General features: G+C 42.6%; 3 protein-coding genes and 1 non-coding gene across 4 annotated transcripts; 2 read left to right on the forward strand and 2 right to left on the reverse strand.

Moving 5' to 3' along the window:
- Positions 1 to 2,470: 2,470 nt before the first annotated feature.
- Positions 2,471 to 2,543, reverse strand: TRNAK-UUU (transfer RNA lysine (anticodon UUU)). The gene has a single exon. It is a non-coding gene; the product is annotated as a tRNA-Lys (tRNA).
- A 3,070-nt stretch (positions 2,544 to 5,613) lies between these two features.
- LOC100381883 (uncharacterized) lies at positions 5,614 to 7,651 on the reverse strand. The gene is made up of 3 exons (NM_001174665.1): positions 7,359 to 7,651; positions 6,426 to 7,285; positions 5,614 to 6,309 (listed from the first exon to the last, which is right to left on the reverse strand). Exons 1-3 carry the CDS (start codon positions 7,636 to 7,638, stop codon positions 5,821 to 5,823), a joined length of 1,629 nt encoding a protein of 542 aa, NP_001168136.1. The 5' UTR covers positions 7,639 to 7,651; the 3' UTR covers positions 5,614 to 5,820.
- A 963-nt stretch (positions 7,652 to 8,614) lies between these two features.
- LOC109940399 (uncharacterized) lies at positions 8,615 to 12,216 on the forward strand. Its single transcript, XM_020539921.2, has 3 exons — positions 8,615 to 9,007; positions 9,843 to 9,897; positions 10,008 to 12,216. Exon 3 carries the CDS (start codon positions 10,235 to 10,237, stop codon positions 12,191 to 12,193), a length of 1,959 nt encoding a protein of 652 aa, XP_020395510.1. The 5' UTR covers positions 8,615 to 9,007; positions 9,843 to 9,897; positions 10,008 to 10,234; the 3' UTR covers positions 12,194 to 12,216.
- Positions 12,217 to 12,337: 121 nt separating this feature from the next.
- LOC103629865 (uncharacterized) lies at positions 12,338 to 14,929 on the forward strand. The gene is made up of 7 exons (XM_020539922.2): positions 12,338 to 12,419; positions 12,583 to 12,681; positions 12,750 to 13,094; positions 13,173 to 13,301; positions 13,374 to 13,610; positions 13,683 to 13,737; positions 14,664 to 14,929. The coding sequence occupies exons 2-7, from the start codon at positions 12,586 to 12,588 to the stop codon at positions 14,678 to 14,680; spliced, it is 879 nt and encodes a 292-aa protein (XP_020395511.1). The 5' UTR covers positions 12,338 to 12,419; positions 12,583 to 12,585; the 3' UTR covers positions 14,681 to 14,929.
- Positions 14,930 to 18,107: the final 3,178 nt, after the last annotated feature.

Consider the following 18,107-nt stretch of genomic DNA (forward strand, 5'->3'; position numbering starts at 1 on the left):
GAGCCCCTCAGGCATCCGAAGATAGCAATATGTGCCACTTGGGGTTATAAAGCTAGTCTTCGGCTCATCTTCCTTCTTCATCCAGATTTGGTGGTAGCCTGAATAACAGTCTAACAGACTCATGAGCTCTGAAGAAGCTGCTGCATCAACTAAAGAGTCTATCCTTGGCAATGAGAATTCATCCTTCGGACAAGCCTTGTTAAGATCTGTAAAATCGATACACATTCGCCACTTGCCATTGGCCTTTTTTACCATGACAGTGTTAGCTAGCCATTCTGGGTACTTTACTTCTCTGATAACTCCTGCACTGAGGAGTCTTTTGACTTCGTTACGAGCACCTTCGGCCTTATCATCTGACATTTTCCGAAGCCTCTGCTTTCTGGGTCTGAAGGATGGATCAACATTGAGCGAGTGCTCAATAACATCCCTATTAACTCCGCAGAGATCATTGGCTGACCATGCAAAAACATCTTTGTTGTTGAACAAAAACCTTATCAAGGTTTTCTCTTGTTCTTCGGATAATTGAGAGCCCAACAGCACCTTCTGCTCTGCTATGTCCTCACATAAGAGCATGGGCTTCGGCTGATCTGCTGAAGCTGCTTTCTCCCTTCTGAATTTGTATTGTTCACAAGCTTCAGCTCCATCTATGTTATGGATTGCTTTTGAGTCAGTCCAGTTTCCTTCGGCCCTTCTGGCAGCTTCCTGACTTCCATGAATAGCGATGGGTCCTTGATCCGAAGGTATCTTCATGCAGAGATAAGCAGGATGAAGAATTGCTTCGAAAGCATTGAGGGTGCCACGACCAATAATTGCATTGTAAGGGTATTCCATGTCAACAATGTCAAACACAACTTGCTCAGTTCTGGTGTTGTTGATGAACCCGAAGGTCACTGACATGGTGATCTTGCCTAGCGCTACAATTTGTCTTCCTCCGAAGCCACAGAGAGGATGTGTAGCATCATGAATCTTATCTTCTGGCTCTTGCATTTGTCTGAAGGCCTTAGCAAATATGATATCAGCTGCACTACCTGTGTCGACCAAGACATTGTGGACCAGAAATCCTTTGATAACACAAGAGATAACCATGGCATCGTTGTGTGGGTAATCCTTGAGCTGAAGGTCCTCTTGGGAGAAGGTAATAGGAATGTGAGACCATCTTGACTTGATGAAGGGTCCTTGCACCCCAACATGTTGTACCCTTCTCTGTGCTTCTTTCTTCTGTTTCTTGTTGGCTGGCTCTGAGGACGAACCACCTGTAATCGGGAGCACCAGCTTCGGGTCCGAAGCAGCTCCAGCTTGATCATTGAACGAAGCCATCAGCTCAAAAAGTGGAAGTGAGTTCACCGGAGGTGGGCGCCAATGTTGGAGACTTGTTCTCAAATGCTATGAATTAAGAACAAGGCAACATAAAATGTTAAATGTTAACGTCCTCCGTCCATGAAACATTATTCCCTTAAGGATAATGAGCCTTGGACGAAGGTTGATGAGAATATAATTACGAAGCTCAAATCTTCGTAATAAAATTTCAATAGATTGTATAAGATAACATAAGACAAAGGGTATAAAAGGGTAAATAGATCATAGACGAATTATATTATATTTACTTAATATATTGAATCATTGAACACAATAATACCTCTGCCTTGACAAAGGTTGGTTTCCGGAAGATGCGATTGCAATTTCCAAAAAGCGTGAACAGTAAAGAAATACTGTTCACTATTTATAGGCACAGGACGCAGCCTGTGAGGAATTACAAGTATGCCCCTTTTAAAAGCTTACAACATTGACTCAGACCTTTATGGACTAGAAGGTCATTCTATCTTTAAGTCGGTTTGTAATACCGAAGCTTCACGAAGAGGAACCTTCGGCCATCTTATACAAACAGCTTCAGCCGAAGACCGCTTCTTCCTATAAGACCTTCGGCGACCAAGCATAGACCCAACAGTATAGAGTAGAAAAACAGCTGCAGCGGCGCACTCTATACCACACACTAGCTTACAGTAGATCTGATAGAGCGCTATATACAGGGTCATGACTCATGCGACAGCTACTCTATACCACACCTCGAGCGCTTGGACATTATAAGGTGGTGCAGCGATAGGAGAAAAAATAATATAATATGTATTAGTTGATACATGGTTGATATATAGAGTAAATATAATTACGATAGATTATGATATAGAGTAAAAAAATTTGCTGACGAGAATAGAATATTATCTTAGTATATGAACGCTGATAGTTTTAGACATCTCGGATATATGGTTCTTCTCGCTTCTCGGGAAAGCAGTCAACAACGATGCGGCGGCGTCGATTCACAGGCGCGGAAACCCGTGCAAGTGTTGCAGTTAATGCAGGAAACAAAAAACAAAGTGCAAGCTGCGTGGGGTGTGTACTGTATATGTTTTGTTTGAAGGTGTCAGGTATTTACTTTTTATATGTTTTTTTGTGAAAGAAAAAAACTAAAAAAAAACGCCGTCCGTGGGATTTGAACCCACGACCACACGGTTAAAAGCCGTGCGCTCTACCGACTGAGCTAGGACGGCTACATGCTTATTTTGATACACAATACTAATAGAGTAGTAATACTAAACTTGTAATTGACAATTTTTCCGCTGGTTCGCGAGATGCAAAGTTCGGGTGCTAAGGTTAGTACCACTGTTTAAAACAAAAGACACTTTAGACTACCAAATCAAATAAGTTTAATCTATCTAATTTATAAAAATACTAATTTTTATGATATAAGTAGGTGAAACGATTTTACACTTATTTAGTGATATAAAATTGTGTATTTTAAAGATAAATTATTTAAATCTTAAATGGTTTACAATCTTTTACTTAAAGCTAGAATTGCATCCTTGTAAGACGCAGGAAGGATTTATTCGAGTCTTTTCCCTGTACGCGTACATTATACTCCCTTCGTTTTTAAATATATACCACCATTGTTTTTTTAAAAAACTTTAATCACTCGTCTTATTCAAAATATTTATTTAAAAATCTAAAATTTCAAGTTACCCTCGAACTACCTTAAGTGATAAAACAAATTATAATAAAATAAATAATATTTCACAATTTGATGAATAAGACGAGTGATCAATTTTTTTTAAAAAACCAACGGCGTCATATATTTAAGAACGGATGTAGTACATTTTTGCAATATTATGTGTTATTAAAAAACTAAGTGGATTTAAGGCTATCTTCAGTAGCCTTATCCATTTCATATACTATTTCAAACTCTATTATATAAATAGTATAGTATGCAATACAAAACAATGTTTTGCATGGTTATATATACTGACCGTAACCTAGGTGCTAAGCTAGAATGTTATTGTTTCTTGAGATGCGGATGAGAGCTTTATTTGAGTCTTATCTCCGTACGTGCCATTATATATTTTGCAATTTTATATGTGTTATTCAAAAATTAAACTGATATAAGTGTTGGTAACTTTTAGATTTGTTTCAACCTAGGTCGATAACACCTAGTTGTCACCAAGCGGTCAGTGTATCGATCACGTCGATCCTAATGCTGATTGGTTCCGCCATCGGTTGATGCTCGATGGGGTTGTCAACCGGTCGGTCGAGTTGAAATCGACCGTATTGGACCGTGTTACAGTCGGTACCCATCGATGATGCTAGCCAATCCATTAGACGGTCATGACGACGCCGATTGTGCGCATACATAGACCGACCCTCATTGGTCGATGTGGTAGGTACCAATCAACTTTAGCAATATGGCATGTTTTGATTGGTCCACATGTGTGTCATTATTGGAGATATGCCCAAGATCTAATCATAAACAACTCATATTAGAGTCCAACTTGTATTGGGATTAGTGGTTTAACGGGCTTTATAAATATATGGGAAGGGGATATGGTTATGTCATCCCACCACAGGTGCAAACCCTAGCCATCACTTCTCTTGAACCTGATCGTAAGACCCTCGTTCCGTGCACAGTGCTCGCACACCGGCGTATGACATTCCTCCCCGTACGTGTGAACTACGTGGAGGCGTGATTACGATTGCTGTGCTGATCAGTTGTGGAGGAGGAGGCGATCGTGATTGGCTACTTCCTCTTTATTGACACGTTTCTATGTTGGATGCTACTACAACTCTTCTTCCATTGCGCTGCACGTCTAGTGGTAATGATCTATGTTATCTTACTTGCAAGTTTTTTGGATGGTACGGTAAGTGTGTCTACCTATTCCCTTACAACGATATTAACTTAGCTCGCAAAAGATATTCATAACCTTGCACCATTACTCTTGTTATTATCTGTTTGCAAATTTGACTCTACTTTGATAAGAAAGTTTGGAGTATAATAATAACATAAAGCTGGCTATATTTTTGACATTAAATTTTGACAAAGATAACAATATTTTATTTATATTTTTGAAAATATATTAAAATCTAAATATTTTAAAAGGTATAATTAAAATCTTGTCATTTTCCAAAATTTAATGTTAAATTGAATTTGTTTTCATCAGTTTTGAAATAATTTAAATTCAAAGTTAAAATACTGATTTTCAAATTTTATGGTTGAATTTATGTTATAATTATGTTCCAATCTTTCATATTAAAATAGGAACCGTTAATAAAAGGAGAGGTAATGGTGCAAAGGGCAATTCCCTGTATGCCATCGGAAAATATACTTATTTCTTGTGTGCCACTGGTCCCACATGTCATACATAAAAAAATTACCTATATGTCACTCAGTGGCACACAAGAAATGAGTATAAAATTTTGTGGCATACAAAGTGTTCGAACCCAAAATGACCGTGCGGACGGTCCGGCCCGGAGGCCGGACGGTCCGCGGTCCGGACCGTCCGCGGTGGTGGCGCGGACGGTCCGCGCGTGCGCAGAGTCAGTTAGGGTTCCTAGTTTCTCGCGGGATTTGTTACCTAAAATCGCGGGATTAACTCGGAAATCAGTTGGAAGCGGATCCAGACCTCCCCCTTTATATAGATGAAGGGCTACGGCCGATTGAACCCCCAACAATCGAACAAATCAAGTCTATTACTCGTTTTTACCTTATGCATTAGGAGTAGTTCTAGTCTAGTTCTAGTTTAGCCCTAGTTTAGTATTCCAATCCCCAAATTCTCCGCCTCTCCTCGACTCTACGTCGATTAGAGGGGTCTAGGTCGGCCTGCCCGAGCCTAGACAACTCCTAGGATCTCTCCTCCCCGACGGGGTCCCTCCCGGGAGCGAGATCCAGGCGCCGTCGGCGATCTACCGCCGCCCCTGCGCACGCGCGGACCGTCCGGCCCTAGGGCGCGGACCGTCCGGCTGTCAGGCAGGGAACCCGAGCTCCTGCACCAGGTCGCGGACCGTCCGGCCCTGTGCCACGGACCGTCCGCGTCTGACCAGAGAGCGCCGCCGCCTCGCACCAGGCCGCGGACCGTCCGGCCCCTGCGCGCGGACCGTCCGCCCCTGTGCAGAGGGCACCGCCGCCGGTTCTTCTAGAGTGATTGGCGCTCCGAAAAAGCGTCAACACAAAGACTTTTTCCATGGTGCAATGGTATAGATGTCTTATTGCGGACTGAGTTAATACCGTAAAGTGCTAATAATGGAATAGAGACAAACTGATTGTTCATTTTTAAAAAAGAGAGACAAAAACATAATCATGCAACAGGGGCAACCACGCAACAACCCGTTTTTTTTCTTTGTGTCGAAGTGCCACACCACATATATGAAGCCTCCATCCCCAAAATCACAATCTTTAGTTCCACTATGAAATACGATAACTTGGTCAGAAAAATGGAATACGATAACAAGTCTGAGACAACACACACCGCAGGATAGAAGCCTAATCAATGACTTGGCAGGTCACATGAGCATTGTAGGACATTTGGACGGAGCTTGTGATGGCTTCCAATCTTTTGTACTGGCATCCAAGAGCTTGAGCACGACCGGGAGCCCTTTGGACGGCTGCAGCGTCAGGATGTCAACCGGCGCGTGAACGTACTCCGGCGCCACCTCGAACTCGAACCGCCGCAGGATCAGCGCCATCGTGGCCTTCGCCTCGAGCATCGCGAAGTTCTGCCCGATGCACGACCGCGGGCCCAAGGAGAAGCACAGCAGCGCGTTCGGGTGCGCCGCCGCCCTGCCTATGCCGTCCCGGAACCGGAGCGGGTTGAACACGCCGACGTCCTCACCCCACACCTCCTCGTCGCGGTGGAGCATCGCGACCGGGATGAAGATGATGGTGCCCTTGGGCACCTTCACGCCGCAGAGGTCCGTGTCCGCCGTCGCCTGCCTCCCGACCATCGTTGCCGCGCCGTACAGCCGGAGCGTCTCGTACAGCACCATCGTTACCTGCGAAACCGCACAAGAACATGGCCGTGACGCACGCTCGGTAACGGTCACCGTGCGGACAGGACATACACCTGCTAGCTAGCCTAAGCTTAAGGTGGAGGACTGAGGAGGCTCACGAGCTTGAGCTTGTTGAGGGCGTCGCCGTCGAGCGGCACCTCGGCGCTGCCGCACTCCTGGATGACCTCCTCCCTGAGCCGCTGCTGCCACTCGAGGTGCGTGCCGAGGAGGAACATGGCCCAGGTGAGGAGATGTGAGGTCGTGTCATGGCCGGCGAAGAAGAAGGTCTTGCACTCGTCGATGATCTCGTCCATGCTCATGGTCTGCTGCCCCTTGCCGTCATCGCCGGCGTTGTTGGCCTCCAGCATGAGGCCGAGCAGGTCGCTGCCGTAACCCCACCCCTCCTTTGCAGCGGCAAGGCGCTCGTCGATGATGGCCATGAGCGTGCCCCGCACCGTGCGCTCTAGCTGCCACCGGCGCATGTTGGCCTTGGTGGGCACGTACTGCATGCCCGGCACGCGCACGTTGTTGAAGACGCTGAAGGCGATGTACTGGAGCTCCCACTGCGCCACGAACACCTCCTTCCCCTGTCTGTAGCTGCTGCCGAACGCCGTCTGCGAGATCACGTCGGCGGTGAGCTCCTTGAACTGCTGCCCCACCTCCACCGTCGTCACCTTCTCCCCTCTAGCCGCGGCGCGCGCTTCCCACGCCCGGATCAGCTCCGCGGCGCACGCCACCATCGCCCCCGTCATCGACTTGAGCTTGTCCATGGTGAACGCCGGGTGCACGACGCGGCGGTGACGCGACCAGTCCTCGCCGTTGGTGAAGGTGAGACCCATCCCCATCAAGGACAGGATAGTGGGTCCCGGGTCCGTCTTGCTGTACAGCCCGGACTTGTCGAAGAGGACCCGCTTTACCATGTCGTAGCTGCCCACGGCCAGCGTCGGAGTCGAGCCGGACCACATCAGGAACACCTTGCCTGAACACACACAGCAAATTAAAGAGCCAACCGTAGATCTTGTCAGAATTCGGAACTCATTTGCTTCGCATACCGTAGAGTGTCATCCACGCGTGGTACTGCGGCATCACGCGCGGGATGAAGTCGTGGGAGGTCCGGTCCATTGTGTCGCCGCTCGTCGCCGCCCGCATCGCCTGAACCTCCTTGCTACTGCCCACGAAGACCCGGTACGGCGGCCCGTGGATGCCCTGCCGCGCGAACGCCCTCGCGACGGCGTACGGTCGCCACACCAGGCGCACCAGCACCGTCCACAGCATCGTAACCACCACCACGGTGAGGGCGGCGGCTACCAGCCCTACACCTCCGGTGCCCATGTCGAGCAACAGGATACGATCGAAGAAGGATACTGGCATGTGATGTCGTGGTGGTCTCTATGTGCGCCGGTGCACGTATGTATCTCTATCTGTATCTATATCCTGTATCTGTAATTCTGTACATATATGTATCTACATCTATTTATATCTATAGATATATGTATATCTATATCTATAGCTATAGCTATTTTAAAGAATAAAATGGTTTTTAACCTGTTGATTTAATTTCTAATATACACCTCTTATGATATGTGTATTAGAATATAATATAAGTGAATTGTGTATCTTCTCCTATGAATTTAATCTTTTGGATTGTAATGGTTGATGCATGTAACTTAATACGGTATCAAATCCATCCAGTATCCTATTAATTGTCGTTTTAGACAAGGTTCAAGTCAAACTTATAAAACTTTGACTACAAATAACTATTTTGTTATTTAGTTTTGAAACCTAATATTTATATGCACCGATTTATCTTAAAAAGTACTTTTATCACTATACCACGGAGGATTTTTACCGACCTTTGTTAGCTACCAAAGGTTGGTCGGTAAAAACAGCCGACACATGGTTGGTTGGTAATACCAGTTTTTGCAACGGCGGGACGGTCGGTAAATCTCTTATATTTAGCGTTGGGAGATCCGTCGGTAAAAATGGTAAAGACATCGCTCGTTCGGTCGGTAAATATATTGGCGCAACCCAACCGCGTGCCGCCAAATTATTACGCGCGTTCCTCCCAACCAAATCGCCGCGACGGCCCCCTCCAAAATCCAGCCGCCCGCCCCCTTCTCCTAACTCCCACCGCGCCGCCCGCACGCCCCCTCCACAGCGCCGCCCGCGCGTCCCCTCCATAGCGCCGCCCGCACGCCCCCTCCACAGCGCCGAGCGCCGCCCGCGCGTCCCCTCCATAGCGCCGCCCGCACGCCCCCTCCACAGCGCCGCCCGCGCGTCCCCTCCATAGCGCCGCCTGCGCGCCACAAAATCCCGCCGCCATCGTCCATCCTGCCACCCCCTCCATAGATCTGCCTGCCTCAATAATCCCGCCGCCACCTCCATCGTGTCGCGCCCCTCCATCACGCTGCCCCCTTTGGTGTCATTTGCCTGTGGAATCGTGATTTCCCTTCCTGTTTTTTGGTAAACTTTGGGGGAATTTCTGTTCGTAGGATTTGAGTGTGATTGAAGAAATTTTCCTTGGGGGAATTCATGCTGGAGCATCACTGAACTCGTCTATGGCTATTCCCTAGCGATTTCCTCTCTCAAATTTGTGTTTATCTTGGAGCATTGATTTAACATTTTTGTTCTTTCTTATCTGCAGGATTTAAAGGTTGTTCTAGGTCCTTGCAGGATTAAGCCTAACAAAACAGAGATTTGTGTGAGTCCACAACAAACTTTATTCCCTTCCTGTAGTTATGTAGCAATTACTCTGATCTTTTTATCTTGCTGATCTACTAACATAGGAAGAGTCTGCACAACTTAAATGTTAGGCTTCTTAAATAGTTTTCTTCTTTTTGTAATTCAACATTTTGCTTGATGCCTTATGGGCATAATCTGTTTTAAAATGCAAAACTGCTACCTTAAGAAACAAGCTTCATCTTTATGGCAGTACGTGTTCTAAGCTTAGTCTGAGCCAAAGCCAAGAAGGCTGTGCGTTGCACTTCCACCTGACCTGAGGATTTCATATATCGCCTAGAGAGATGGACATTGTCCTGGCCTTCAGCCTTCATGGTCTTAGAACTGAACCAGCATGGACAGGCAATGAACCAGACTACCAGACGTTGAACACTAATGTAATTTCTTGCAGTGAGTATAAGTTCCAGTAGGTCATGCTTATTAGTTTCATGTTTGCCACTACTGGTTGGTAGTGTTAAAGTACTGAGCACGCACTACTGGTTTTGATTGCCACTGATGCAACACGAAATGTAAGGCAGTGATTGAAGGATCATGAGGATAGTTGCATATGTTCTTCCTTAAGCTTAATGATGATAGCATGAGCAAGATTACTGATGCACTACTGGCTGTATTTTTCCCTCTAGTCTAGCTTGTAACCTTCAGTTCATGATGGTACCAGGATCAATGTATGTGTTGGTGACTACATTTTTTCTCTAGCTTATAACCTTCAGTTCATGCTGGCTGCATTTTTTTTCTCTAGCTTGCAACATTTTTTTCTCTAGCATGTATTCAACATTTTTGTTCTTTCTTGCATGCAGGATTAAAAGTTGGTTCAAGGTTCTTGCAATATTAAGCCTAGCAAAACAGATTCGTGTGAGTTCACTGCAAACTTGTTTTTTCCTTCTTCTTGTTATGTAGCTGATATGTTAGCATAAGAATAGCTGATAATAAACACAAGATCCTACAAATCTTTGGTACGGCAGGGGCAGCAAGGAAAGGAAGGTGTTGTAGTTCAGAAAATCCAAAAACAACTAGGAGATTGTCGAGCTCTAGTGTAAGGTAAGTTCAACTAATTTACCTTGTTTCCGGTTCAATTGTGTGTTTGTTCATTATCTTTGAGTGTATGCAGCAAAGTTTTTATGCTTGTTATATGTTCTTAGAAGCTCTATCATATCCGTAATAACACACATGGATAAATCGTGGATCGACAATGTGGCTAGGTACAATACAACTTTTTTTCACAATAACTAAAAAAATGTGCTACGTGGTTATCTTGATATTTAACATAGAAATTGCATGTAGGGAGACAAAGGCCTATACACAAGGGGTGAATAGTTTTCTAGCTTTTGCATTAAAAAATTCAGCGGTAGGAAGCAAGATTTTATGCCCTTGTAGGAAGTGTGTCAACTCATTTTGGCGGGAGGCTATTGAAGTTCGAGAACACTTGATTTGTGATGGATTTTTAAAAGGGTATAGAACATGGACCTTACATGGAGAAGCTAGTTCCTCTGTATTGAACAATGAAAATGGTGATGTCCCTGAGTTCATTGAGGTGCATGACGAAGAAGATGACATATCTGAGTTGATTAAGGATTTAGCATGTGGTTTAGATGATAGAGGAGATATGGAAGATGATGGGTCTTTTGATCCATTTGATAAAGATGTAGCTACCATTCGTAGGCTAGCAGCAGACAACAGTCAAGAATTGTACCCAGGTTGCAATAAGTACTCAAAGCTACGCTTTCTAGTTCGTTTACTTCACATAAAACTTCTTGGAGGATGGACGGATAGAAGTTTTAATTTGTTGGTTGATCTACTTGTTGATGCGTTGCCTAAGGGTTCAGCACTTCCTAGAAACTTTCATGAAGCTAAGAAATTAGTGAAATCAGTGGGAGTTGGGTACACTTCTATCCATGCATGCGAGAACGATTGCATTCTTTACTGGAAGGAGCATGAAAACTCTAATTCATGTCCGAAATGTAATGTTTCACGCTGGAAATCAGAAAAGATGAGTTTGGACGGAAAGCGTGAGTACAAAATTCCTAAGAAAGTTCTTCGTTACTTTCCTATCAAGAAAAGACTTCAAAGATTATTTGTGTCCTCCAAAACTGCAAGTCTCACAAGGTGGCATGATGAACACCGAATAAATGATGGTTTGCTTAGGCATCCTGCAGATTCCCCCCTATGGAAGGATTTTGATAAAAAACATCCCGAATTTGCTGCTGATAGCCGAAATATCCGTCTAGCATTTGCTACCGATGGTTTCAATCCCTATAGGACTATGAAACTTAGTTATAGTATTTGGCCAGGCATTCTGATTCCATTCAACTTTCCACCTTCAATGTGCATGAAGGATACAAATTTTATCTTGTCTGTGCTGATTCCTGGCCGATCTTCTGCTGGAAGTGATATGGATGTATATTTTCAGCCACTTGTTTATGACCTGCTTGATTTGTTTGTTAATGGTGTGAGAACTTATGATGCTTCGAAGGGTGAATACTTTCAATTGCGTGCTGCAATACTTTGGACCATCACTGATTTCCCTGGTCTAGGTAGTGTATCCGGATTTGTCACATCTGGTGAAGCAGCGTGTCCCGACTGCCACTCCTTGCTCTATTCCCTTAGACTTGGAAATGGTTGCAAGTCTTGTTACATGGGACACCGCAGGTTCTTGCATCCAGAACACCCATTTAGGTTTGATGTTGATTCATTTGGTGGCGAAGAGCTAAGTCCGACACCTGTTCCTCTTTTAGGAGAGGAAATTTTGGAATGCACCAAAGATCTAAAAACAGTTTATGGCAAGGACCCATCTCGTAAGCCCACAAAATATCAGAAACGTAAGGACGGTGAACCATTAGTCTTTTTGAAAAGGAGAACTATTTGGTTCATCCTTCCATATTGGAAGGATTTGATGGTCCGATATAATTTTGATGCCATGCACATAGAGAAGAATGTATGTGACAACATAATTAACACTTTATTGGACATTGCTGGAAAATCTAAGGATGATTTGAATGCTCGCTTGGATCTTCAAGAATTAGGAATTAGAAGTGATCTTCATCCAGTTGAACTAGAACATAACCAATTTTATTTACCTCCTGCACCCTACTCAATGAGTCATGCTGAGAAGAAATTATTTTGTCAAGTATTAAAAGGGGTCAAGTATTAGTGACGCTGATTGGAAATTTCTCTATGAATATTGGTTGACTTCTGAATTTCAGGTAACAAACATCTTTATATGTGCAAAGTGTAGCTGTCAACATGTATATTTTCAGTTCTTAAACACTTCTGCTATGTCCTAGGCTCGTTCGAAAGCTGGAAAAGTAAGCCGGCAAAAGGTACAATTGCTCCATACATCTGGTAGTGTGAGCTTTGCATGTTCAGAGCATAAATTGGTATGTTTAATCTGTCTTACTAATTATTGTACTCATATTTTTGGTAATTATCGAACTCCGATTTTTTTGCAATATGTCCAGTAGTACTAATTATCGAACTCCGATTTTTTGATATGAGCAATCTATCTAGTACTACTCAGACTTTTGTCTTAACCATTTCTAGGCTATGAAACTAGGACGCCCCCCACGAAGAGATGAAACCTTTATCAAAACCCATACAAGAAAAAATGGTGTTCCTTCAATTCAGGCAGAGCCAATTATCGTAAGTCTTTTTCCTAAGTGTTAGTAATACTATTTAGACAGAATAAATAACATGTGTTTATTTCATAGAATAAACTTAAAGATGTTGTCCAAGTATATCCAGAGTTAAAGGAGAAAACAATTCAGGAAGGTGATGTATTTGCTCTTGTTTGTGGAGAGAAAGAGCCAAAAGGATATATCCGTGCTGTGGGTTTAGGCCCAACTCCTCAAGATATTGGCACCCCTGGGTTGAAGGGTTATGCACCAACAAGACTACAAATGGAGATTCTGGCTCGTACCAAAGCTGAAAAGGACAAGGCTGCTCTAGAAAAACGCATACTTCAATTGCAGGCAGAAATTGAGGAAAGGGCACAACTAGACAGGGCAAGTGAAGGGCCCATGTCACAGCATGGTTCCACATCACGTCAAAATGTGGTATAAATTTTCTTTGTTGTTACACAAAGTAATGTTTATCTTCCGATTTACTCATAATTCACCAAATGTTTGTAACAGAATTCAAGGTTAGAACATGGTGATGAAGATAATGCATATGGAGATGACGATTGTAATGATGAGGACACAATTGCACCAAGCACTGCACCAGGCACTAATGATGCTTCTCATTCTAAACATAATTCTTTGGTAATACTTTCATCCTTCTAACCAGTATTATCCTTATCATGCTTCTAATTTTGTGTTTATCGCTTGTATCAGGTTGGAAGAGAAGCCATATTATATGCTTTGTTGAGATCGGATCAACCTGTGGCCAAAGGAATAATAGTTTCAACTAATCCGAGTACCATAGTTGCAGATCTGCCCATTGGAAGGCAATTTTGTGAAGTTGTTGTGACTTGTGTCCTGAAAAGAGATGCAGTGTTGGCTCGTCCCTACGATGATATGCAAACTATGGCTACTGCTCACATGATGTCGCTTGCATGGCCATACAAGAAAGTAATAAACGAAACTTTGATATCTTTCTTTTTTGATTAATGAGTACCTACTGACAGATCCTAACTTTGACAGCTGAAGGTCATCAACAAGGCATCAGCAACACCTAACACATCACCTAACATTTCAGGTATTTGACTCTACTACTACTCTTAATGGCCCTAGCTTGGTGACTTATTTGCTGTTTTTAACCATATCTGTTTGGCATTTTCTTTCCTGATATAGTGTAGAACCGGATCTTTGACTCTACTACTACTAACCATATCTCCATGGTTTTTTCTTTGCTGACTTATTTGCTAAGCTTATTTGAACGCCAAACGGATATAGGCAGATATGGTTTGGCGTTTTCAAAATAGTAGTACAGTAATGGATTTGGTGTGTGACTGTGTGAGTGTGACTGTGTGTTAAGCAATGCTGGTGAATTGGTGATCTGGTGTGCTGTCTGGTGGATAAGACAGGTGATCTGGCGTGTGAGTGTGTGTGTGTGTGTGTTATGCAGTGTGAGACTGTGAGTGTGTGTGTGTTATGCAGAATGGCGTGTGAGTGTGGACAGGACAGGTGATCTGAACTTCTGAAGGTCTGATTGCTGAGTGCAGACTGAACTGAAGTGCTGAGTGTGTGTGTGCAGCAAGATAGCAAGCTTATGGTCTTTATACTCTTATGGCTATGGTCTTATGGAGTTATGGACTTATGGTTCTGTGTGTGTGTGCTGTGCAACAAGCTATAATGTTTATGGATGATTGATGCTGCCTGCTGGATGTTTTTTTTTGAATTATGAGCTACACTTTTGGTATTATATCATGCTCTATCCTCTATGGCTGTGTACTGCTACTATGCTGCAAGCTATAATTTCAGTTTATAGTTATGGTGTGTGTGCTGTGCAGCAAGCTATAATTTCATTTTATAGTTATGAACTTTCAAATTTTATCATGGGCTATGGTTGCTGCATTTTTTATTTCATTTGGAGTTCAGTTTTTTGGTTACTGCAATGTACCAGTACCTCTTGTTCCCGGCAATTGATTCATAAGTTTCTTACACATGGTTATATTTTTTCAGGAAATGGACAATGTTAGTATCAGATCATGTTACAACCAACCGTGGACATGGTTCTTCGGTCTTGCATTTCTTTTGGAGCTTTTGTTGCGTATGTTGCGTACAACAACGTGAAGGAATTGAGTTATTGTAATACCGTGGACTAGCTTTTGAGTTATGTAATGTGATATTGCAACCTATGGACTAGTTCGATGTATTGCAAACATTATGTTACTAATGATGTTAATATATGATCGATGGATATTGAAAGACCATTAATTTGTGTGCAACATGTGCAATATGTTACCTCATGAAAGATTAGTGAAGTGTATGAGCATTAAGTGTCCTTATAATAATCTATTTGTATGAATGCAATGGATTGTTGGTTGGTAATATCTGCGGCAACGAATTGTTGGTCGGTAATCTACACAATTAGTGACTCTTAGAGAGTCGGTAATACTATTATTACCAACTGATGAAGCGTCCGTAAATCGTGGCAGCTGCAACTCTTAGAGAGTCGGTAATACTATTATTACCAAATGATGAAGCGTCGGTAAAACTTCTCTTTTAGCGACGGAAGATAAGTCGGTAAAACAACGGTCGGTCGGTAAAAGTTTTACCGACACAGCTTGCAACGACGTTCGTGGTCCGTCGGTAAAGGTCTTTACCGACCTATAGTTCGTCGGTAAAACTGATTTTACCGACAGACCATAAGTTGCAAATAATGTTCCGTGGTATAGTGTATAAAAGTATAAACATATTAAGAGTTCATTTGTATTCTAACAAAAAAAAACGTTGGTCAAAGATATATTATGGAGACAATGTCGTTGTCCTAAATGACAATTAATAGGACTTGGAGGGAGCAAGCGAATTGTCCACCTTCTCCTATCAACTTAGGACATACTATAAATTACCTATAGATATATGGTCGTGATATGTAGAAAAGTGAAAAATCTCATGCACAGTTCTTACTCGTATACAGTTGGTATGGGTGATAGTCGTGATTGGATGTATGCTGGTTTTAGGAATGGTGGGCTTCACTCACGTGCACGTGAGTGGTTTGCCAAGACCCAGAAGTTTGTGGACCGTGCATCTAATTTGTCACAATTGCAGAAATATGTTGTACCACAACAAGAGTCAAGTCACACGAGACATATACACCAACGGTTTTGTGCCAGCCTATGAGGTCTAGTATCTCCACAGGGTGTCACGTCGTGAAAGAGCGGCACAACCAAAAGTGGATGACGGTGAAGATGTTGATAAGATGGACCATATGTTGAGGATCTTTTGCCTAAATTGGACCCAGATTGTCATGATTTCACCTACATTTGAGGGTCATAAGTTCTTCGACCTCCTCATAGCATTAGAAGATCCTGTACACAAGCACATCAAGATCACCATTCTCAAATTCGTGACCAGGCTGATGGCAATCAAGTCCAAGTTTGTATTCTTAATCAATTATTACAAGGAGCTAGTGGATTTGATTAGTGAGGTTCTTCTGATGGGTCATAAGATGCCCAAAGATATGTACCAATTCAAGAAATTGCTTAAAGGTCTCAATATGAAGTATGTGAACATTGATGTGTGCTAGGACAACTACATGTTCTTTTGTAAGGAACATGAAAGAGAACATAAAAGTGCTTAAAATATGACAAGTTAAAGTATGTGGAGGTTGTAAACGAAGATAGGGGAAGGTGGTGACAAAGGTTGCACATAAGCATCTTTGATACATGCTTCTCACTCCTATAGTGAAACATTTGTTTCTCTCGAGGAAGATCGATATCACATGAGGTGGCACAAAGATCGTACAAAAAAATGTGTTAATGGTGCACCTGTCAGATGGCGATGCATGGAAGTCTCTTGACTCCTTTAATCTAGAACTCGCCAGCGATGCAAGAAATGTTCATATTAGCTTGAAAAATGATGGTTTCACACCTTTCAATATAATCGTTGTGTCCTACTCATGCTAGCTTCTCTTTGCCATCTCGCATAACCTTCCACCTTATATTAGCATGAAATATGAGTTTATTTTCCCATGTCTTATTATACCTAGGCCTGAGTATCTTGGCATACGCCTCAATTTGATGCTTGAACCATTGATTGAAGAGCTGGAGAAGCTACAGGAAGGAGTGGGAGCCTATGATTGCTTCAAGAAATAGAAATTCAATCTTCAAGTTGAATATTTGTTCTTGGTAAATGATTTTATAGCTTGCGACATTTTTTGCTGGGTGGAGCGTGCATGGAAGATTGACATGTCCTATTTGTGATAAAGATACATATTGTTTCCGTCTTGGTGCTGATGGGAGGATCTGTTACTTCGATGCCATAGATGTTTTCTACCCTTGGATCGCCACTTTAAAAGGTAGGGAAAAGTGTTTACGAAGGGCACCATCGTCATAAATGGGTCCCAAAGCAACGAAGCGGGATAGAAATTGTAGAAGAGCTTAACAAAATTGTAATTAAAGAGAAAGGGGATAGGTTTCTAGAATACGGTGAGGAGCATAACTAGACTCATATATGTGGCTTGTGGGAGCTTTCTTATGCGAAATTATTGATTCCGACACACAATATCAACGACATGCACCAAGAGAGTAACTTTTGTTACGTCGATTGTTAGACGAAAGACCCAAATTTAATATGTGCATGGATCCCTTATGTGCACAAGATACATTTTCACAAAATCACAATATTATACTCCCTTCATTATGGAATGAAGTGAACTTTAAAACTTTTAGAATATCTTAAAAGGAATTAAATTCAATTAAAGTGCTTCCTCCTTAAATAATGGTTTTATTTTTAGCAAACCTTACCAAATCTAGGCATTGATACGATCAAGGAGCGTATTATATTTTAATGCAAAATTTAGATATCACACTGCACTATATTTTAGGTATAGATGGTTAAGTGGGCCATGCTAAATGAGCCGGCACTAATCACGACACGACCTTCGGTACGACACGAGCACGATTCATATACTGCGTGATTGGTTGTTGCACCGTAGTAGCCTTACGTGAGGAGCCAAACTCTTTGTGGACAAGCTAGATTCATGCATATGATTTTATTTGGTTGTTTGAATTGTTACATTCAGGACAAATACAAATATGTTTGGTTGTCTACATCAAAACTTGTAATACAGAAGAATGCATAAATAAAATTTTAAATATTACACATCATGAGTAGTCTAGTTTTGTTTATAAAAATCTCAAAAACATAAATATAAAATCGGTTTGTTGATTAAATTTTTAAATTAAAACATATAAAAAACAAATTAAAATTATCTCGATTTTTGTGCATATGCATACGTCCACACAGGACGAGCTTGTACGCCCCTCGAGCACACGGCCTACATGAGACCCCAATTTTGTATGTGTGTGGCCTGTATGCGTGGAACATTGAACCAAACCGATGATACTTTAATGCTTCGCGGGTGCAGTGCACCCACTAAGTAGGCATCCAATCATGTGGATA

Source organism: Zea mays, chromosome 6 (genome assembly GCF_902167145.1).
Source record: "Zea mays cultivar B73 chromosome 6, Zm-B73-REFERENCE-NAM-5.0, whole genome shotgun sequence".
In the NCBI taxonomy this organism is placed as follows: Eukaryota; Viridiplantae; Streptophyta; class Magnoliopsida; order Poales; family Poaceae; genus Zea; species Zea mays.